The 23,514-nt window shown below is 40.1% G+C and overlaps 2 protein-coding genes across 2 annotated transcripts; one reads left to right on the top strand and one right to left on the bottom strand.

Moving 5' to 3' along the window:
- The first annotated feature begins 4,401 nt into the window (after positions 1–4,401).
- LOC115692831 (casein kinase II subunit alpha-2-like) lies at positions 4,402–12,147 on the top strand. Its single transcript, XM_030619800.2, has 10 exons — positions 4,402–4,748; positions 5,786–5,915; positions 6,148–6,342; positions 7,384–7,541; positions 8,243–8,333; positions 8,461–8,526; positions 9,009–9,091; positions 11,148–11,211; positions 11,298–11,366; positions 11,661–12,147. Exons 1-10 carry the CDS (start codon positions 4,447–4,449, stop codon positions 11,718–11,720), a joined length of 1,218 nt encoding a protein of 405 aa, XP_030475660.2. The 5' UTR covers positions 4,402–4,446; the 3' UTR covers positions 11,721–12,147.
- A 3,649-nt stretch (positions 12,148–15,796) lies between these two features.
- Positions 15,797–18,037, bottom strand: LOC115692821 (uncharacterized protein At2g23090-like). The gene is made up of 3 exons (XM_030619789.2): positions 17,831–18,037; positions 17,470–17,510; positions 15,797–16,178 (listed from the first exon to the last, which is right to left on the bottom strand). The coding sequence occupies exons 1-3, from the start codon at positions 17,901–17,903 to the stop codon at positions 16,059–16,061; spliced, it is 234 nt and encodes a 77-aa protein (XP_030475649.1). The 5' UTR covers positions 17,904–18,037; the 3' UTR covers positions 15,797–16,058.
- Positions 18,038–23,514: the final 5,477 nt, after the last annotated feature.

The raw sequence follows: 23,514 nt of genomic DNA on the forward strand, positions 1-23,514 counted from the left end.
GCATGGTGAATTGCTTGTGAATTCTTGAGAAAGAAACAAAAAGTCCCGACTGTTGGTGGGGATTATTTGATCAAACTAAAAGACCAAGAACTAATTCACTGCGATCTCCTTTGGCGAGCCGCCGCAATCGCTGTCCGTTCACCGAGACCACGTCGCGAGGCTTCCTACACCGCGACACCCGCTTGCACCGAGACGCTGCCCGCTGCCTGGCCGAGTCGCGGTCCGCAGATCCCAAGACATTCAAACTTGGAAAGCAAATATTCGAATTAGGTAAATATCTCATATAATTGGATTTTCGAGTATATTGTTTCCTTGTTTGAAATATTGCAATCTTGTATGAATCTTTAAATGATATTATCGTATCCATTAAGTTTCTGAATAGCCTTTAAATTAGGAATTATTTTCTAATTTCACAACGTGCATATGATCGACAGTCTAATTTCATGCCCGAAATATGACTCGCGATCGCACGGAAAATCGTTAATCCGATCTCCCGCTCGAGATATAATTCGCGATTGTACGAAAGATTGACGAATCCGATCCTCATGCCCGAGATATGATTTGTCAATCTATTGTTTCTAAATTTAAATGGATATGGATAATATTTCTATTGATTTGGTGTCGTGTTAATTCGATTGCTATTTATTTCCATTTTTTTATTGTTGTTTGACTTGAATTGATTGTGTTTCCATAAAAAAAATCAAAAAACGATTAGTCAATAATTCGAAATCTATTTTTTATATAATATTGCATATTTAGAGTAATTTTCTCATTTCGAATTTAATAAAATACCAAAAATATATTTTTAGAATGACTTAGATTTTCATTTCTAGGATAGATTGTAGGTTTAAATTAAAGTATTTAATTAATTTCGAATTTCATGAAAAATACAAAAATATCATATGCATGTCATATAAATTAATTGCATCATGCTTGCATGTCATCTTGCCACGTCATTCATACCTTGCCATGTATTATTGCTCGCGTGTCATTAGAAATCGTACGTGTAGGTTCATTTGCATGCCATATTAGAGATAGTGCATTTAATTGTTGTTAGAACTTGGACATTTAAATAAATCATATGTCGCATGTCATACTAGACGTAGAATGCATTGCATAAAGTTTAGTTTTCATTAAATAAGCGAAAACTCCAAAAAATATCGTGTGAATTGCATGTTAATTAGAAATCATATTAGGGTTGTTAATGTGATTTTCTAACTAACATTGCAGATGCTTTGGTTGCTTTGAGATAAGTCCCTATCTTGCAATTTATTTATTGCTTTGCATTATTGAGTGTTATATTATTGGTTGCGCGCCCGCCTGATCACCTTGCATGTTAGTAGATGGGTTTAAAATCAATCTAACCTGCCTGCAAATATTTTTTTTGAAATAAAAGAGAAAAGGTACTAAAATGGCATTAGAGTATTCTAGTGTAACCAAGTCCCCGAATCCATAATTTCTGGTTCGTAGAAGTAAAGTAATTCTCCCGATACTTTACTTGGGTTTCTAATCGACCCGCCAAAAAATAGATTAGTGGCGACTCCTGATTGAAATGATTTGCATGTTAAGAACTTAAACCTTAAGTCGCAAATTGGTAAGGACTTGGCAGAGCCCGAGTTAGGCATAGACTTAATAATCCATTAACCGAACCCTTAGGGGGTGCATCCCGAGGGTAGGTCGCGACAAATTACAACTTCATATATTGTTGACATATTCAGAGTCCTTGTAATTTATTAGTTTATTATAAATTATACTTTAATTGTTCCATCGTAAATAGATTGAGTGTAGAATAATTATTCATATGAATCAAACATACCAAAAGAGGTTGGAGCTAATGTCCAAATTAGGTCAGAAGAAATTACGAGTCCCATCCATCTAGGATACATTATTAGGCTACCGAAAGCCCAATGTGATGTCGTAGCACTTTTAAAAAATTCAGGCATTTCACATATACCATTTTTGTTTGGGAAAATTCCAATTAAGGACCCCAAGTGGGGTCCTTTTCTCAAAAGAGGACCCAAAGTGAACATGGTGTCAAATAAGGACCTGAAGTGCCCAATCAGTCTCAAATAGGGGCCCGAAGTACTCAATTTGTCTCAGGTAAGGGCCTGAGTTCGCCGGCCGGTCAAATCTCACCGGCCGGCGAGCACAGTTACTGTTCCGGTTGCCGGAACAGTACATTTCATCTCTGTTTTTTTTTCTTTTTCTTTTTTTTTCTCTTCCCTCCGCCGGCCATAGCCGGGGCCGGTGGAGGTCGCCGGCCTCAGGCGGAGGCTGCCCTCGCCCGACGTCGGCGAGGGTCGCCCTCGACTGGGCTGGGCGGGCGAGGGCGACCCTCGTCGGTGGAGGGCGAGGGCGAGCTCGCCAGCCATCTGGGTGAGCTCAGCCGGCGAGCTCTGCCCAGATCTGGGCGAGCTCAAGCTCGCCAGCCATCTGGGCGCCGCCGAGCTCTGCCCAGATCTGGGCGAGCTCGAGCTCGCCGACCATGGCGAGCTTCGCCCAGATCTGGGCGAGCTCGAGCTCATGCCGGCCCTCGCCATGGCTGTGCGGGCCGGCGAGGGCGGAGCTCGCCCAGATCTGGGCAGAGCTCGCCGGCCGAGCTCGCCCAGATGGCCGGCGAGCTCGAGCTCCCGCCGGTCTCAGCGAGCTCGAGCTCGCCGGCCATGGCACCCTCCCCCTCCCCTTCCCGCTCCAAGTTCTCCCTACGGAAGCCCCCGCCAGAGTCCCCGGGCTCCGCCGCCAGCCCCGCCCCGCCCGATACGGCCCTCGACAACCCGAATCTCGGGCCCTTCCTCCTCAAGCTCGCGCGCGACACCATCGCCTCCTGCGACGGCCCCGCCAAGGCCCTCGACTACGCGATCCGGGCGAGGCCGGCCTCCTCGAGCTCGTCCAGATCTGGGCGGAGCTCGCCATGGCCGGCGAGCTCGCCCAGATCTGGGCAGAGCTCGCCGGCCGAGCTCCCCCAAATGGCCGGCAAGCTCGAGCTCTCGCCGGCCTCAGCTCTGGCCCTATTCCGGTGCCGGAAATGTCGGCCGGTCGCCGGCCGGAGAACATTTGGCCGGCCGGCGAGCTCAGGTCCTTATTTGATACTAGTTTGGCACTTTGGGTCCTTAATTGATACCTTGTCCACTTGAGGTCCTCTTTTGAAAAAAGGCACCCACTTTGAGTCCTTATTTGATAATTTCCCTTTTTGTTTTATGATCACTTTTCTATTTTTCCATACTTTGAATTCACATAAATTGATTATATACTCGTAACAATGATAACTTTTTTTCACCATCATCACCCCAACATTCAAGTTTTAAATAGTGGTAAGAGAAATTATTATCTACACTATTAGATAAAGCAAAGAGGACAGCCTACTTTTAGAGAAATGCAATTTTTTTTCTTGTCAAAATATCCTCAATTAACTACTTATAATTATAGTTAATTGACGAATGGATGAATGCGTAAATTAATAACTTTTATATTTTCTTTCATGTATCATAATTTAAAATTTTGAATCTTTCATATCTTATAAATAACCTTGTCAAAAAAGTTCATGATATCTTTCTTCTTGACTAACGATCTAAAAATTCCTTAATAAATTTATATTGCAATTCTTTCCATCGTAATTTTTTGGCATACCCGCAGTGCACTTTTTTCTAGTTATTGCGGTAAAGGTATTGGCATTTCTAAGGAAAAGCTATTACATAACGATTAGTGTTTTTGCACACGCTATGCGCATGTGAAAACCTTGGTGATTATTTAGCGACAACGATGAATATGGAACGTCACAAAATGTTTGCAAAATTCGAGAAGAAATCATTCCCTCCGTTAAGGAAATAGAATTGGCAAAAAAACTTTTGGCTTTATAGGAATGGGAATGGACATTTCGGGGATGGACGCCAATTCCAAAAATTGGCTTTCTAGGGTGAAATAGGTAAATAAAATCATCGTCACCCTCACCCGAATCTTTTCGTATTTTTCATTTCTATCTCTTTCTCTTCCTCCCTCTCCTTTTTCTTTTTCTTTTGGGCTACCGAAGAATCAAAGAATACATTTTTTATCGAATTACGACGAAAAAGCGAAAAAAGAATCGAATAATCATTTCCATCGCGAAAACAGAATAAATGCCCGTTTTCGCGTCGTGGGCATATTAGAAAATACAATATTCGGTCAGACAAAAGGAAAATCCGCAAGATTTTTATCTATTCTTTTTTTTTTAGGTCGAGAGAGATCTGATTTTTTTTTTTACCTAGAAAATTTTCATTTTGGACAAAATTGATATAAAATCGAAAGAGGTAATTTTTGAATTTTGCAATTTTTTTATGGTAAATGGAATCCTAGTAGTCTCCACGGGAGTCGGCCGGTCCATCTTGTGCTGCCTCTCGTCGCGAAGCGGAGGGAAAAGAGCGAGAGGTCGCGAAGTCAAATGGGCTCCTCCCGGCGGTGGTCCAGCGGCTCATGAGAGCACCGCGCCGCCGCGCGTCGCCGCCCCTCGTCCGCCTCCGTCTCCTGCTCGCGTGCGCCCTCGTCGCCTCGCGCGCGCCGGTCGCGCACCTCCCCGGTGCCGCGCGCCCCCTCCGCGGCAGTTTCGCCTCCGCCTCCGCCTCCTCCCGCCGCGACGGCGGCGTCGGCCGCCGCGATCGCGAGATCTCGCGCCCGGGCGACGTCGGAAGCATGTCCAAGGCCCGGGTTTACGCGGACGTCAACGTGATCCGGCCCAAGGAGTATTGGGATTACGAGGCGCTCACGGTGCAATGGGGGTAAATCGCGGTGATAGTAGATCGATTGAATTATCGCGTGGTTTATTGTTTGAGCTTAATTCAGTGTTTGCCGATGGATAGGCGTTCTTGTGGATAGGGTCTGTGAAATTCTCTTGTGAGGACACAAGAATGCTGCTAGTGATGTCTTGTTTCGGATCCCGAATGATTTGTTTGTGATCTTTGTGATATGCTGAAATTAAGATGTTGCTGTTTGTCTTAACTGAGACTGGCATTTCACGTTGTAAAATCTTGTTAGGGTGTTGTTCGACTTGATAATCTGGTGTGATGATGCGGAATTACGAAATTGTCTAGAGAGAGATTGTAGTGTTAGAAACAGTTGTTAGGTGTTTTCAAAGATCGAAATTTTGGCATCAAGTTTTCTTCTTTCCAAAGTTCTGGACTTCCCTGTTAAGAGAAATTGACATTGTTTTTTATTGTTATCACATTACAATGCCTTTTTGTAACATGAAATATTCAATTACTATCTGTTTGATCCTTGAACCTGTTCTATGCCATAGTGATCTTGGGATTTCATGTTCGATTCTTTATTAATTGCAGGTCAACACTTGCTGTAGTTGACATTATTTTGAGATTTTCTATGTTATTATCACTGGCACAAAAATCATTAAAATCAAGGTTTTTGGACTTGTCAGTTGCCATTTGTATAATGTGTATCTAGATGGTTATAACTCAGCTGAGGGAATGGAATATGACCTTCTTCCAACTTAATAGTCGGAACATGCAATTGTTTTCCTCCAAGTAGATGATAATCAAACATTTTGCTTCGTTAGATTTAGAAAAGTATCATTTCCAAGTAAGTGTTAAGTTGATTTGACCACCTTTTCTGGCCATTTATCTTAACCTGGCAATGATGGAAGTAAAGCTCGAGATTTCTTTCTTTTTCTCTAATGAGATCTTAGGGCTGGTAGTTGTGTTTGATAAGCTTGTGTATTTGTGTCTTCACTTCATATGCTTTGTGTCTTTTGTCCTATGCATATTCAACTTATTCTTCGTTTATTTTTTTTTTTGCTATTCAGTAACCAGGATGACTATGAAGTAGTTCGGAAAGTCGGAAGGGGAAAATATAGTGAGGTCTTTGAAGGAATAAATGTCAATACCAATGAGAAATGTGTAATCAAGATACTCAAACCTGTCAAGAAGAAGAAGGTGATTTTCTGGTGATCCTTCTACTTGAGTATATGTAGTCTGTATCTTCATTCTTTGGAACCAAAAGATGAGTGCAGTTTTTATTTTATTTTTTTTGGATTCTGTCGTTTATGGTTGAGCTGGTTAGGTTTCATACATGTTAATTGATCTCTTGCATGGTCTCTCGATGATTGTTGAGAAGATTTTCGTAAGTTCTAGGAGTAATTGTGATCTCACTATTGCCTTTGAGCAGATAAAAAGAGAGATAAAAATACTCCAGAACCTATGTGGGGGTCCAAACGTCGTGAAACTGTTTGATGTTGTCAGGGATCAGCATTCAAAGACTCCTAGTTTGATATTTGAGTATGTCAACAGTACAGATTTCAAAGTGTTGTACCCCACATTGACTGATTACGACATATGCTACTACATATATGAGCTCCTCAAGGTATATCCCTTTATCCCTCCTATTCTTAAAACAAGTCAAGCTTGGGTTTCATTTGTTCATTGTGAATGTATGTACACTTAATTTGCAGAGTTCGTTTTTGTTGATTGTGCTGTATGAAAAGAACTACCCCAAGTGAACCGTGAGAAGTGAATATGTTGAGGCTCCACGACAACAAAAAATGGATGTGGATGTGATTATTGTTGTGGAATTGATACAAATAGACTACCTATCTGCTACCAGGTGCTCTGTATGTCTTATAGGCATCAATACCATCATTAAATAGCTGTCTTGCTGAATTACGGAAGAGATACACATAAGGCATCTGCCGGGTCTGCATGAGTTTATGTATACCACCGAAATCGCAGCAATTTGGGCACCTATGGATATTGGTTTTTTTGTGGTTTTTGGCTTTATAGAAAAGCTTTTTATTTTTGGTATATTATATACCATCAAATTTTACAAGGATGGCTATTGTGTTGATCAGGGGAAAATGTAAAGTATTGTTTAAGTACTCTTCTCAGGCTTGGCTAAAAAAACGAAGGGTGCTCTTCTCAGTTTTTATACAAGACTGAAATCTTCTTTCTTCTTTAAAGACTTTAAATTGATGTATAATATAGCTGATTTTTTTTTGCACCTGTTTTCAGAATGGTTCTGCAATGTGCTTAATTGACTTCTGTGCCTGTTGGTACCTTTTGTTAAAATTTCCTCTGAACCTGTGAAACCCTTAACATGGATTTTTTCTTGAAAAATCGGGTACTAGACTTTGGTTAAAAATATTTCACCCTCTTGAGCTAGTATAACTAGAAAATTTTATTAGGAACTGATTACTCTGTATAGTCAACAATATGGGTGATTAATATTTTGTTCCATGCGGAGTGTTTTCCACTTTATAATTGGTGAACAATGCTGATTCTACAGAATCTGACTGTTACTACATTGTGTTAGTAGTGATAATATACATGTTATTTCAGACAAGTTGTAGAGTAACATATGAACGTGATAAGGGCATCATTGCACAGTGCTATTTGCTTTGAATTGCAGGCATTAGATTTCTGCCATTCACAAGGAATAATGCATAGGGATGTTAAGCCTCACAATGTCATGATAGATCATGAGTTGCGCAAACTCCGCTTGATAGATTGGGGTCTAGCTGAATTTTATCATCCTGGCAAAGAATACAATGTGCGGGTTGCTTCCAGGTATCTATATAGAGCCCCTTAAAAATTTTCGCTCTATGTTTTACCTTCTCTTATTGGTTGTCTTTGAAGTTCTGTCTATTTCTTAATAGATCATATGTCTCTGATTCAAAAGTTTCTTGAGTATGTTGTCTGGAGATATAAATAAGTATTTGCTTACTGAACAATGGAATACGGGTATCAGCATTTTGATCATGCTGAAAACTTGACATGACGAGTTGCTATTGACTGAACTGACAGAGAGAAATATTTAGCAATATTTAAGTGGAAAATACAAAAAAAAAAAAAGGTGAAATTCGCTTACAATCTTGCTATCAACTGTTGAGATGTATTCTTACGCGAGATCGTTTAACTTAAAGAACAGTTGTTTACTCTTTAGGCTTTCTCGATATAAAGCTTGATGGAACCAGGAGATGGATACCTATATAAAATTATTTAGAAAAAGTGTCTCTGATAATGATGTAATGTGGCACTTCACATCCTTATTACCCTATCTGTGTGATGATTCATCTTTCTTAGACATTAAAATAGTAAGAAGCCCGTGCTGCTTACCACCTCAACAAGGGATCAAACATGCTAATATTAAAACTTCTGGATCGGTATTGTATCTCTTAATTATATGTGCAAGTATTGCAGTCATTACATATCTTCTAGTATGATCCAGAATTACTGTAATGATTGGAAATTTTTTCCTTGTTTCTCAGACACTATAAGGGACCGGAACTTCTTGTTGATTTGCAAGACTATGACTATTCTTTGGATATGTGGAGCCTCGGTTGCATGTTCGCAGGAATGGTCAGAGTTCTAGCTTGTCTACTTTATGATCTTTTTGCTCTTAAAGTGAAGTCACTTGCAATTACCCATCTTGTCCTTTGTGAATATTATATATAATGTTTTCTTTTTCTTTGAAAAATCTTCTTAGATTTTTCGGAAGGACCCATTTTTTTATGGCCACGACAACCAAGATCAGCTCGTTAAAATTGCCAGGGTAAGGACATCTTATGGGCTTCTCTAAAGTAATTGTGCTTATGCATACGGAAACAATTTTCTTTTAGCATTATGCCGTGGGACATTTCTACAGTCTGTTATGTGCTAATAACTAGCATATTGGTTATAGGAATTGAATAACTATTGATCAGAAAATATTTAATCGGGCATTTGATGCTTGTATGGGGATTATTCTAGGCCATTGATTGTAGAGTTCCTGCTTGCTAAGTGGTTCTTTGCGGTTGAAGCTCCTTTAAGGTGTAACTTGAGTAGTTCCTTCTCCTTTTAAACTTTAAAACAACGCAAAAATGCTTAAACATCTAAATTCGGAGTTCATCAATTTATGTCACACTTAAAGTCAACATCTTCGTGGATCTGAAGGTTAAATTAGAGCTTTGTTCCATAACAAGGTTTTATTCATGGTAAATTTTTTGATCTGACCAACTATAGCTGCAATATAAGTCTAATGTAAATTGATTTCAGGTTCTTGGGACAGATGAGTTGAATGCATATCTGAACAAGTATCATTTGGAGCTTGATCCTCAACTTGACGCACTTGTTGGGAGGTATTTATTATGAAGAATTGTCCATTGTCTTATGTATATTGTCAACTTGAAGCTGGGAGATGTCAACTTACTGACCTTTACATCCAAGTGAAAGGCTTCTTGATGATTTCAGTTAATTTTATTGTTATTGCTAATACAAGAAAATTGGACACATATGCAAGTATGAACATTGATTGGATATTGTAGCAGTTTTGACATAGTCGGAGAAGTAAAAGATACCAAAAGGAAAAAAAGAAAAAGAAAAAAGAAACAGGGCTAGAATCAAGTTAAATTGAATATTGAACAGGGAAATGATATTCTAGGGTTATGAAAACGTTTATTGATTGAAGAAAAAACTAATGATAAAAGAGACTTAAAAACCTATCTATACTAATAACAACTTCTAATCTCGACCTTTCAACCTAATTAAACATTCACATGATCATCACATGACCACTTATAGCCCGAAAATAATATGGGAAAAGACTAGGTAAAGAGGAAAAACACTCAAAACTACTAAAATAGGATTGTGCTCATTCTCCCCGGGTTGGAAAGGATCAAGCTCAAATATGAAGACTTTTAACTTCTCCGGCAGATAAATTTGAATCGATCTTGTGCATCTCCTCTCCAAAAACCCATGTAGCTTTTATACGCGAATTATCCAACTGTTTCAATACAAACTTGCTATGCTTGTCATCTCTCCTTCTCAGGTTTGAGAAAAATTGATCTTGCATTTTGAAGTATTGAATAGTGAGATATAGCAACTTCCATCCAATCATCATTAAGATTTGAATCACATCATCCAAACAATCGAGGCTTTTTTGCTTCATGAAAGCTTGCCAATGGTACCTTTCAATCGAACCCACAAATTGTTTTAGAATAACAAAATATATCTTCGGCATGAAGAAAACTCTCTTCCTTAAATTGGTTAGCAACTCCTCCACATGTTTGCTCATCTTCTTCTATGACGCTTGTTGATGTCTCATGAAGACACTCTTCAAGAGTACTCAATGAATTGCAATTCATCACCCTCTTAAGTGAAAATATTCGAATTCTTTTTCTTGATCATTATAGTCATCCCAAACAACTATATTCATGACTTCCTCATCTTCCCACTTAACTCTTGTTGTTTCATCTTCAAAATCTTCACAAAATGGATATATTTCTTCATTAAGATCTAAGGCACAACACAATCGCTCTTCCAATCCACCTCCTACCTTATTATTCATTGGTCCGGCATCATGAGAGCGATGTTCGTCATCATACCTTTCGTCCTTGAGACCATCTTTCGGTATGTCTATGGGATCACCATTGCCTTTCGGATTCTCCATATGGGTTTCTAAAGATTCCTGTTGCTGCAAAGCTTGAACAGCTTGCAACAAGTCTTCCATCATATGTCTCATCTTAGCATCTCTTTTGATTGCTTCTTTCACGACCTCTTCCATGTCCAACCGTCGCATTGAAACAAACACCCTAATCGCGAGTTGAGGCCCTTTTTCGCTTTCATACCAAATCCATGTAGTTGGAGTAAAAGATTCGCAAAAAGAACATAAACATGGGTAGAATCGAGTTGAATTCTAGGGTTTATAAGAAACAAACAATTCTTATTGAATGAAGAAGAAACCAATGTCAAAAGAGACTTAACAGACTTATTTAAACTAGGACAGACAAGACAATCTTAACTATTGGTCTAAAATAGTAACTTCTTATATCAACCATTCAACCTATTTAATTATTCACATGACCCATCACATTACCACTTATAACCCTGAAATAGTATGAGAATAGACTGAATAAAGAAGCAAAAACATTTAAAACTACTGAAGTAGCATTATGCTCCTGCTCAAGTTTGTATCCTTGTGTACTTTAGAGTTGCCATCATGCCTGCATTTGGATCCCTATGTACCTCGTGGACTCCGACAGTCAAATGTACATTGTTTCAAAGTCAGATTGACCGACCCAAAAAAAGTCAGATTGAGGATATATACTCCTTTAGAAAACCAAATATAAGGGTATTAGCACTCTTCCAACAGCTACTGAACAGCTTTGATCCATATTACCCTTTGCATTAATACAGGCATAGCAGGAAGCCCTGGTCCAAATTCATAAATTCGGACAACCAGCATCTGGTTTCTCCCGAGGTCAATTTCTTCACAGATATTTAACGATCTGTGCTCTTAGCAGTTTGTTTCTTTATGCTGATCCTTTGAGTGTATTCACTATGTAGGCCATTGATTTTCTTGATAAGCTACTTCGGTATGATCATCAAGAAAGATTAACTGCCAAAGAAGCTATGGTATGTATCTGCTAATCTAGACTCTCCCTTTCTCCTCGTTCACATGCACATGCAAATTTGTTCATGGTCTTTTATCCACTTTTAGTGCATATCCACATGCGCCAAATTTTTTCTTATGTTTACAGTACACGCAAGTTCCATGTGTATGTATAAACCACCTTTCACAAAGATTTCTGTTCATCTTCTTGAACTTGTTCTTGTTTGATAATTTTTCCTTTTTAATGCTTTTATTGCGCTGTCCTCATTATTCTAGTGAGAAATAACTGATTATGCCCTGCTAATTTCTTTGTGCAGGACCACCCATACTTCTCTCAAGTGAGGGCTGCAGAAATTAGCTGGATGCGGACTCAATAACTTTTCGATCGGAATCTATGCCCGACTGACTTGATATATTTATGGGGTTCAGTGTGATTCAACTGTTGCAATGATTGAGCATGCAGATTGTTGTGGAAGCAGAGCAGCTTATAAGTTGCTCTTGTTAGGGCAACGGATTATATGCACATATAGCGATTGAACTGTGTGTTAGGCTAGTACTCAGTCAAGCATGGAAGTTGTGTACATCTTCAAGACATGAACAGATGAGGACCCGGAGTCACAATGGTATATTTGCATCAGGTAGGCAATAATGTTCATTTTCACAGCCAAGGAGACTGATGTGTGCGCCTGTGGATTGGTGTGGTTGGCTCTTTTGATAGGAACAATAACATATGTACAAATAACATAAAGCATAAATTGGTCCGGAGTGGCATCGCCGCAATGTTTGCGGGGTGGTTTTTCATCATCGAAGTAGCTCAAGCTTTTATTTTAGCTTTTCAAGACTCGTCTGGTCGTGTCACGGTAGAAATTTATCTTTTCGGCAATGTTCCAGTTCACTTCGATGAAAAATCCTGCCTACACTGACGACAAACATGATATCCGTTCTATAGACGAAAAGCTCTGAACCTTTGATTTGAATTGCCCTCTGAAGACCACGAAGGGAAGTCCTGTTTGTCTATGGTCCTTGCACGTGATACAGGAGACATTGCATTGGGCCTGGGGCTGAGATACGTGCTTTCCAACATCTATATCTGTATACTTGGGGCAAAACATCTATATTGAGATCCCAAGCCCGTTCTTAATGGACCCGGGCTTAGACGCGAGGGAACTAGGCACAAGCATTGAGGTCTCGAGCTTGGGTGTCGGGGACCTAGGCACAAGCACCAGGGTCACAGTTTCAATCTTGATGGACCCGAGCCTAGGCATCGGGGACCCGGGCACGAACACCGTGGTCCTAGGCCTTGGCCTCGATGGACACATGCTTGAGCGTAGGAGATCTGGACATGGGCACTAGTGTCCCAAGCTCGGCATCAATGGACTCAAACTTAGGCTCGGGCTCTGGGGATCTGGGCATGGGTTTTGGAGTCCTCGGGCCAACCTCCATGGACCAAGGATAAGGCATTGGGGTCTCAAGCTCGGCCTCTACGAACTCGGGCTAGGGAGCCGAGCAATAGTACCGAAATAATAGGCCCGGCATCTATGGACCTGGGCTTGGGTGCCAAGAACCGGACCATGAGCACGAAGATCCCAGGCATGGACGCCGGTGTCTTGATCCCCACCTTTGTTGACCCAAGCCTGGGCACCGAGGTTTTGGGCTCGGCCTCTTTGGACCTAAGCTTGGCCTCAATGGACCCCGATGGACCTGGCCCTGACCTCTAGGCTCCGGTCTGCTACGAATGGCCCAAGAACGAACATTGGAGTTCTCGTACCCAAGCGCAAAGTTTTGGGCCAAGCGCCGATTTCTAATCATATATTTGGAAAATGATTATCGATTTTTTAAAGAGAAAATTATTTTCTTGAATTTAAGCATAAATTTTCCGTTGACTTATTTTTCTAAACGATCCAAATGCTGTAAAATAAGGACAATGATTTCCCAAAAAATATTTACCACGAAATTAACAGAGCCTCAATCTGCTTTTGTTTTGCACCGTGGATTATCTTCCTTCGTCAAATTAAATGTAGTAAGTACGAATATTCATTCATGAAAGTTGGACGTTAAATTTTATAGTGAGAATTCAAGCGTTGGCTACCGGGACTAATATCGTGAAGGATGAAAATATGAGCTAGAGAATTTTTGAGTGAAGAATTTCCTTGGTTGCCATCTTAGATACTTTATTCTAGCATGTGTGCAAATGTAGCGCCCATAGGAACGAACAAAATTATGCATGTGAGGACTAGGTTTGTTTTTAGGAAAAACTGTCCAAAAAGTCCTAAATATATTATACTTTTTCCAATTTAGTCTAAAATCGTTCAATTTTGCAAATTCAGTTCTAAATATTTCACGTTTTGCCAATTGAGTCAATTCGGCCAATTTTGGCCTAAAATCGCTGACGTGGACACCAGACATCATACGTGACACAGTCGGCACTGACGTGGACACCGAACATCATATGTGATACGGTTGGTACTAACGTGGACAATTTTTAATAATTTTTTGATTTTTTTATTAAATTTTATTCTTTTCTTCTCTTTTCCTTCTTTTCTTTTTCCCTCCGCTGAGCCTCGTCGACGGCCGATGGAGGTTGTTGGCCTTAGGCGAGGGCCGCCCTAGCTGGCCTCGGGCAAGGGACGCCTGAGCCTAGGCGAGTGAGGGTGACCCTCGCTTGGGGCCAGCGAGGGTGGCCTCGCTAGGCCGACAAGGGCTACCCTCGCCCAAGTGAGGGCAGTCCTTGCCGTCCCTCGCTAGCTCAAGCCCAAGTGTCCCTTGCCCGAGACCGAAGAGGGCGGCCCTCGCTTGAGGCCGGTGGAGGTCATTGACAAGGCCCGGCAGAGGGAAAAGGGAAAAAAAAAGAAAAGAGAAGAAAAGAAAAAAAGCAAAAAAATTATTCACATTAGCACCGGCTATGCCATATAAGACGACCGACATCCATGTCGGCGATTTCTCCCTAAAATTGACCTAATGGACTCAATTGGCAAAACGTGAAAATGTTTAGGATTCAATTAAAATTAAAAGGATTAAAACTGAATTGACAAAAGTACAATAGATTTAGGACTTTTTGGACAATTTTGCCCTTATTTTCCATCGCCATTGATCAAGCTTGAGAGAAAATTTGCATCTGGATAAACTTTTACTTTTTTACCTTTCACTTACTATATATTCAGTTATGCTAACCTTTTTTTAATCATAAATACCTAAAGTTTCCATTTTATAATATAAATGAGTATATAAATTAACATGTAAATTCACATAATTATTTCATAGTACTTTGAATTTTGGATAATTTCTTAAATTTTGGTAAGAAAACAAAAAAAAAAATACTTTTGTCTTTTTTCTTAATCTAAATCTTACGGTAAACACACTTTTTCTCTTTATTTTAGCCAGAAACATCCTAAACTATTACAATATACAAATGTTGATACGTAAATTCACGTATAATTTTGATTTTATTTTTTCGAAATTTAAATGCAATTCTAAATTTTGGCGAGGAAATAGATAATTGTTTATGAAAGTATACACGAACGAGCATGCTAAACGAACTGGCAGGCGAGGTTTTCGAGGATTTGGCAGCCAATTTGTCCTTGAAGCTTCCCTTTGCAGGGAGGCATCCAGAGTAAAAGGGGTGTCAAGAAGAATCGCCCAAATCGAAACCAAACGAAACCAAACCAAACCAGACCTGGCTCATATTTCAGGCCGAAAAGGACAGACCGAAAAACAAGACACAGCAACACCAAACCGGAACTCTAAACTCTCTTATTTCGCTCGTCCGATCCTCGACAATCTTGATCGTCGTATTCTCTGTTGGGAGGTTCATCTCTCTATATCCCTCTCTCTCCCCTAACAACCAAAGCCCCTGAACTCGCGTTTGATTTTGTTAGAAATACACACAAGCTTTGGTTGTCGATTAAGAGAGAATGAGAGACGAATCACCACGACGTAACAATGACGACCACCGTAAATGACTGGACAAGCAAGATGATGGGATTCAGCCGAGTTGTTGTACATATGTTTGTGATTGTTTTCCAGTTGCCTCATCTGTTTTTTGCTAGATAATGTGCTTCAGGTCGGTTTGTATTAATGACCCAAAATCGAATCGAACCGCTAGAAGACAATTGCTTTTGCTCATATACCAAACACTGAAAAACGACCCGACCCACATTCACTCAAAATTTCGATTTGGTCGGTTCATTTTTACACCCCTACAGGTGACACAGGTATGGTCAAGTTCGTTTATTTGAGAATGAAGAGACTAAATATTTCAGTGGTAACTAGATTTCATGTAATTACAATGTCTGTCTATGATCCCACATTTATACCAATGACTGGACACCCAGAGCAACGCGCCCAATCCAGAAGCATAACAAATTGCAAAGAACTGTACGTTAGGAACGTGTTCGTCAAGACAAGTGAAATGATGAACCGCAACACACAGCATCCAACACGAGAACATAGAAAGTAGAAAGAACCAACCCAGTATATAGCTCAAAGAACCAATTACTCATGTGAGGTGCTGATATAAGAGTCAACAAAATGATAACACTTAAACTGGACGAAATCGACCTCTCCTCCCCCTCCATCTGACCTCACTTTGACTGACACGAACATCCACAACTTCCAACAAGCAGCTTCGGTCCCAAAAGGATTCCTAAACACAATAGTAGACACTTTACATAAACGGTGTAACGTTTCCCCAACTGCTTAAACTTACATGTGACTCGTCATTTTTTAAGATGCGGAAAACAAGCAGAAACGTCACTCTTTGGGTGCTTGGCTTCAGCATGTTCCCTGCACTTCACCTCTGATGTGGTGCACATGAATGTTTGCATACAGACCTTACACTGCAATAGACAGCATACAAATAATCAATGCGAAGTAAAATCTGTGACATGCACGAAAGCTCGGTTCCATAAAGGGATCCCTCCACAAATTTGGACTGATGCACAGGCGACTATTGCGATGAACATATAAATGCATATATCTTATATATCCAACTCATCTGAAGAAAACACAGCAGAAACAGAGTGAACGGCCATGAGTCCTGTATTAGCTTCTAAGGTCATGACCATATTCAACTCAGTTTAGTTTCCATCATGCCAAAGAATCATCGACGGCCATAACCAAGGCAATATAGAGAGACCCTGGCCCTAACACCTAACAGTAGCTGATCTGTTGCATATATGATGGGTTATATAAGGAGGAGGAGACTCTGGCTATAAAGTACGGATAGCGTGTCCTGACATGCTACACCCAACAAAATAAACAGGTCATGTCATTTTGATCGTCCTTTCAATCGCATTATAAACTGGATTATAACTATCACAACAATTCATCTTTAAAACTTGCCTGACCAATATAGCCATGTTATGTCCATACAGTACATGTGATACACACCATGAACCACTCTTTAAAGTGAAAGCCATAGCAATCATCAATCATCACATAATCTCAGAGCAGCCAGGGTTCATGTGGTCCTTCGTTAATAAGAAGGAATGAAATAGTGAGCCAAAAGTAACGGTAGCAGTAACGAATGATAGACATCACATAATGGGACACCATGACCATGATAGACCACATTACCCCAGTCGGAAAAGGGCTATACTATCTCCCAATTTGGCCACAAACAACCCGCTTTGAACGGCTAATCAGCTCAAAGTAGGCAAAGAAATGTCTCACGACTCTCATTCCATGAAATATATAGAAGAAGGCAGTCGCTCAACTAAATGTGTCAGCTATGACTTCACAAAACTCAACAGCTTTTGATCCGATAACTACACGGCTTGTCAGTTCACATGCCTAGACGATCCATCTACTGTCATTTTACCGCATTAACGCATCAGACAGGTCCGCAACAAGATTTCCATCGCCCCAAATCTCTCAGCCAATGATTTAACTTTAAAAAAGAAGAAAAAAATCAATCTTTAATTCAACACCAACACAACCCAGCCTTCGCTAGTTCAGCAAATCTCAAACTCACTTATAACCCTCCGCGAACAAGCTCCCCAACATCACAAGTACACCGAGGGAAAAGACCTCGGACATCATTAACAAACCTTCACAGAAGAGAAATTATCAATAAACAACAAAACAAACAAGCAAGCAAACAAGGACCAGAACAAAATTCAAGAGTACCTGGATATTCATAGCTTTCTTGTTAGACTCCAGTTGGCTCCCTGCGACAACAACACCGCAACAGACACCGATCAAACCCACGAATCAACATCCCAACAAAATCTACAAAACTACCGGAATCGCCAAACAAAAATATCCCCACACCGAAAAGGAACTAAATTTCGGGCGCGCCGTCGCTTGCCCAAACCTAGCGCGCCCGACAAAAATCGGACCCCACGGGCCGAGCCGCCGGCCGAAATTCGACCTCGGGAGCTGGATCGCGTCCCGACCGCGACTCGCAACCCCCGGAGACAACAACGAAAAGAGGGGATCGAACTAATCGCCGACGAGAACAAACGGGTGGTGTGGTTTCTGGACATACCTTTGGTGGCTTTGGACTTCTCCAGGTTCTTCTCGCGGGCCATCTTGGCTTTCTGGCCGTTGCCGCCGCCCATCCTCGCTCCGGCGGCGCGATCGAGCGACGGTGATTCCCCCTCCCCAAAACCGGCCGAAACCCTAAATTGCTCGCCTGAGAGACCTGCGAGAGACGGCGGCGATGGTGGGCGAGAGACGGACAGAGAGGAGAGAGAGAGAGACAGGTGTGATTTAAGAAGACGATTTTGTTTTTTTTTTTAATTTTATTTTATTTCTTGTTTGTTTTTTCGTATTTCTTTATTAGAGTTAATTCGACAAAAATCTTCAAACCAGCACGCATCTGAATAATTTGCCCTGCACTATTATTTTTTACCACAAAAACTCCAAATCGGTATATTTATGATAATTTTACTCATCCATTAGTTTCCGTTAAATCTTACCGTCAAATTGATAAATTAAATGATACACGGCAATTGACGGGTATACTAATTTGAGAATATCAGTTTGTGGTTTTTCGCAGTATTAATTCAATTTAATGAAAACTAACGAAAAATAAATTTATCATAAATATACGTGTCTAGGATTTTGGTGGTTTAAAATAAATTTTTCATATGTGTATCGGTTTGGACTTTAAAAATTAATTATGGATAAATTTATTATTGCGTACGATTTGGAGTTTTTCATTGTATTAAACTTTTTTATATTATTCATTTTCGTTACGTACAGTGTGATAGTGTCTTCAGCACGAGGTGATTTTCCGGGAAATTGAAGGGGAGAACGATAGCGTCACCCAGTGGTGCGGTCACGGTCCAATGAGGTTCCTTGCCCACCGCCCTCTAGAAGGTTCCTCCGCCGCGTGCCTAGTCAGACAGCGGGGCTGAGTCTCCGGCCGGTGGGCCGAGTATTTATTAGGGGGAAAAAAAAAAGAGAAACACTTGGAATTCCGAAAGAAAATACTTTCAGAGAGTTCAATTTCCATTTTCTTTTACGTTTATTTGCCTTAAAACAAGTTGAAACTTTTTTTTGTTTTTATGGTACTTGAGATAATACGTCAATCCACTTAAAGCAGTTTGTATCGTTAAAAATAACATGTATACGAAAAAAATTAAAAATTAATTATGAAATCGTATTTGTAAGAAATTATTTCTGATGGAGGGTTATTGGGAACGTAGAAGAACATAAGCATCAGTGAAATATGGTCAAGAGATGGTTGATGAGAGACAGGAAATCGACATACATGGGACCTCACTTGGACACGTCGACAATAAATCGGGGAAAACAGTTTTCTCTTTGTCGGAACGGGAAGTCGTTTTCTTCAATATAAGCCCGTCATTTTCAGTATATGAGAAAAGCTTCATGTCGATCGACTAGCTTTCCGTCATCCAAACGTTGAGAAGCCCGAAAATGATTTTTAATCAAACAAATCGGTCCGTGCAACCATTTAATCTTAAAATCTAAACTATTAGGGCATGTCTCTCGATGCATTTCGTCTCTTATACTTTATTAACAAAAGTGAGAGAGCTTGAGAAAGATTTATCTCAATTTCTCAGGAAAGCTGCCTTTTTGAATTTTAGATCCTTTTCTTAGTCTCCAAAGGCGGCTCCTCCATGAAGCACCACCGCTTTGTCGGTGCTCTAGCTTTGACCAACAGGTTTAATACTTTCATTTCATGGAAGAAACTACTGGTTCTTGAATGAATTCTCAACCACCAGGTACGTTCCCTTGCCCGTTCAAACCCTGAAATCATTCTGGAAAGGCTTGATTTAGAACCGCCAAACTTACTTACGAGGAGCGACTCGGAAAGCTGCCAAGATGTCGGTACCTTTGATTTCGTATAGTCGGGAATATCACAAGTCGGTTTATAGGCTTTAATGCCAGCTTTGAATCCAATGCTTACTGCAGTCGCTATTTGTGGCTATAGAAGTCCCTCCTCCCTACAACTCATGAATTAAGAATTTCCACGACATCAAGGTCTACTCGACAGAAATTTGGCATTTATGAAAGCTTTCACAGAAATTTTTCAGGAAATCATCGGCGAATATTATCTACTAATCATAATAGTTTTGGTAAATACCCACATTTTCTACTTCAATGCGCTCATAGCGCTTGCATTGCCTTTGGTACCGATTGATCAGATTTTCCTTCTAAAAGGATCCAATGGTTTGATAGAAATAACAAATCATACATATACATGAGTTAAATTATTAAAAGATGGTCTTATATGATAAATATCTCATTAAAGAAGATTGAAAAATGTCTAGAAAAGTTGGTATATTAGATTATTTTTTTTGGCTGGTCATAAGCATCGTCAAGGGTATTGCATTCTAAAATTCTGAAAATAAAGTACACTAATTTCTTGTTTGTTAGATTAAATACAAAACCTGTTTTTCATACGAAAGATTCTTTTGATCGACAAAACTTATGTAGATTATAATTAGTTGAGTCAATTATAAGATATGACATATAATTATTTCCTAAGGCTCGAGAGTCAAGAGTACCGAGTAATTAACATTTTCAAGTTTATTTGAAAAGCAAATCGTCGTCAAACGTTCCATAATTCGGGTGTGACGAAATTCAAAGACATATTATCCCCAAGGAGACTTTTGTCGAATGGTCGAATACACAATCGAACTTCCAAATTTTAGTTTTCCAACCGACGAAAAACAAAAGGCATTAGCAAAATTAATATTGATCAAGGATATCAAACCCTAAAAAGAATAAAATTAGGGAAAATTGCCAAAACAGTCCTAAACTTATTGTAATTGTGTCAATTCAGTTCTAAACTTTTTTTATGTCAATTCAGTCCTAAACATTTTGCATTTGTGCTAATTCAATTCATCCGGCCAATTTTGGCCGGCCGGCCAACGCTAACGTGGCATTTTTTTAATATTATTTTTTTTCGATTTTTTTTATTTTTTCTTTTCTTTTTCCTTTCCTTTTCTTTTTCCCTTTCTTTTTTTTTTTTCTCATCTTCATCTTTAACCTTTGGTCGGCGAGGTCGGCCCCGCCGGCCGCTGGCGAGGCTTGACCTCGCCAGTGCCGGCGAGGTCGACGACGGCGAGGTTCGACCTTGCCAGGGGTTGGCCTCGCCTGCCCCTGTTGAGGTTCGACCTCACCAGGGGTCAGCCTCGCTTGCCCCTGCTGAGGTTCGACCTCGCCGAGGTCAGCCTCGCCCACCAACGACGAGGACGATCCTCACCATCATCCTCGCCGACAACTGGCGAGGTTCGGCCTCACTCACCCCCGGTGAGGTCGGCCTCGTCCGCCCCCGGCGAGGCCTTGCCGTTGCTGGCAAGGGCTCGTCCTTGCCGACAACTAGGGAGGTTGGCCTCGCCTAGCAACGGCGAGGTCGAACCTCGCCAACGGGGCTGACCTCGCTGGCCCTCGCCTCTGGCCGATCGTCGATGCCGGCAACCGGCCAAAGGTTGAAGATGAAGATGAGAAAAAGAAAAAAAAAAGAAAGGGAAAAAGAAAAGGAAAGGAAAAAGAAAAGAAAAGAAAAAAGAAAAAATATTAAAAATTACCACGCCAACGTTGCCCGGATGGACTGAATTGGCACAAATGCAAAAGGTTTATGACTGAATTGGCACAAAAAAAAATGTTTATGACTGAATTGGCACAAAAAAATGATTTAGAACTGAATTTGCACAATTATAATAGGTTTAGAACCGTTTTGGTAATTTTCCAGATAAAATTAACAAGAAAGGAACATACGCACCAACTCTCCATCAAAATGATAACATAAAAAATCAAATAAAAAAGATAAAAAAAAATTCATGGACTAAATCACATCACCCATTTTTTATGATCCCTGTCCGTCCATTGTCATATACATAGAACTTGGACACGAACAATTGAAGTGATCACGTGGGACACGTGTGCTCAGGTGCGTCTTGGCACGTGGAGCCACGAGAGTTGCGCACAGGAGAGCGTGGAAGGAATCGCGCGCCACGTGGCGCGACCTCCCCCTCCAATTTGCAGCTCCCCATCTCACTGCAATAGCAACCACAATTTCCGAAATTGGTTGACTAATAATGGCTCATAGACTTTATACGAAAATAAAAGGGAATGCCCGGAGCTAGAAAAAATTAATTTCATTAACTCGTTCATAAATTCATTTAGTATATTTTCGATGAGTGAGTATATTCATATAAGGTAACCCTAATCACCCAATTAAAGCATTTTATAAATCAATTTCATAAATTCATTTTTGCAACTTTTACATTTCACGGATTATTTATAGGAGGTTGATTAGGAACCTCTAAAACATTATCTTAGGAAAGCGGACTCGAAAGTTCTTATTCTCACTAAATGTAATCTCCCGAGACTTAAGTCATAGGAAAGCGTCCGGCATATCACTTATTTTTGACATGGATGGTCAAAGCGGTACTAAATTTGAAAAGTGATGTTGGTTCGGCACGGGAAAGTCAGTCCATGTTCAATGCATATATATCCCCCAAAAAAATTGATAATCATAAGAGACATGCAAATGGAACGACCCATGTCTTGTTGTGAATTAGGATATTGAAGCTGTAGATTCGCAGTATCGATCCGGTATGGTCCTGTTTCTATAACCGTGTTGTGATGTGATTGTGCTGTGAAGTATGCCAAACGCCTTTACAAAGTGTTCCAAAAAAGTCCGTACGAGATAATCTCATGGTAATTATGTGACGTTTTCTTATCCCGCGATTAATATATTAGGCATTCCCATAGATAAGTCACGTGCTGCATAACTTTCCATAAGATGGGTGTACAACCTTCTGCTAAAATGCCAACTCCAAAAGCATGAGCATATTATCACAAGAGAGACGATTGCATTGCAAAAATAACAATCAAAATAAAAGATGAAAGTTGTATTAGGATTTGATTGGAATATGCTATAATATTAACTTAAAGATCAAGCGGACAATCATTCGTTTAAACATTATGTTAATAAAGGAGATGCATAGTCTATTGTCTTCTATTGTGAACAAATAGGTGGAAAAGAGAAGGTGGTGTCGAAAGATGTCTTCACATTTGAGCCTTTATCATCTTTTTCTTGCCGACCATTACAAAGAATCGCTGCTAATAGTTGTTAGATGCTTTCGGCTACCTCTATTGATATCTATTTTCTATTATTTTGGAAAATGTATCGGACTAAATTTTATGTATCAACTTTTATGTATCGGACTATATTTACCTTCCCGGTCCATAAAAAATTATATTTTAAATGTTTTCGCTAAATGAATTTAAATATTTACTTTGCATGTTCCAGTAAGCCCGTCGCTTTAAATATTTACTTTGCATGTGTTATCATCACATTATTCAATGAATACATTTTGGTACTAATGTTTTGGTCTCTAGCATTGCCTTTGACAGCATATGCATATGGCATCCCTGCTTTTGAAAGTAATAGAAATGCTACAACAGTTAAGAAGGCGTAATGATTCGTCGACTCGTGTCGATCGAGCCTTCAAAAGGAGTAGTCAAGATAATCATCTCATGAGTTGCACTTATGTACCATTGAACAATTTATCCCAAAATTAATGTAGGACTTGAAGCACCAGGTCATAGTTTGTGTCGAACCAGTCCATAAGGTCCAAGACCATTGTAATTGGCCGGTGGGATATACAAGCCCCGTACTTTTCAGTTGATGTACTACTCCTGTACTGTTTGTGACAACTAGAGCAATACATAAAACAGATTCTGGCA

The sequence above is a fragment of the Syzygium oleosum genome, unplaced genomic scaffold, assembly GCF_021117445.2.
Source record: "Syzygium oleosum isolate NSW1041296 unplaced genomic scaffold, Sole_v2.1 Sole_v2.01, whole genome shotgun sequence".
Lineage (NCBI taxonomy): Eukaryota > Viridiplantae > Streptophyta > Magnoliopsida > Myrtales > Myrtaceae > Syzygium > Syzygium oleosum.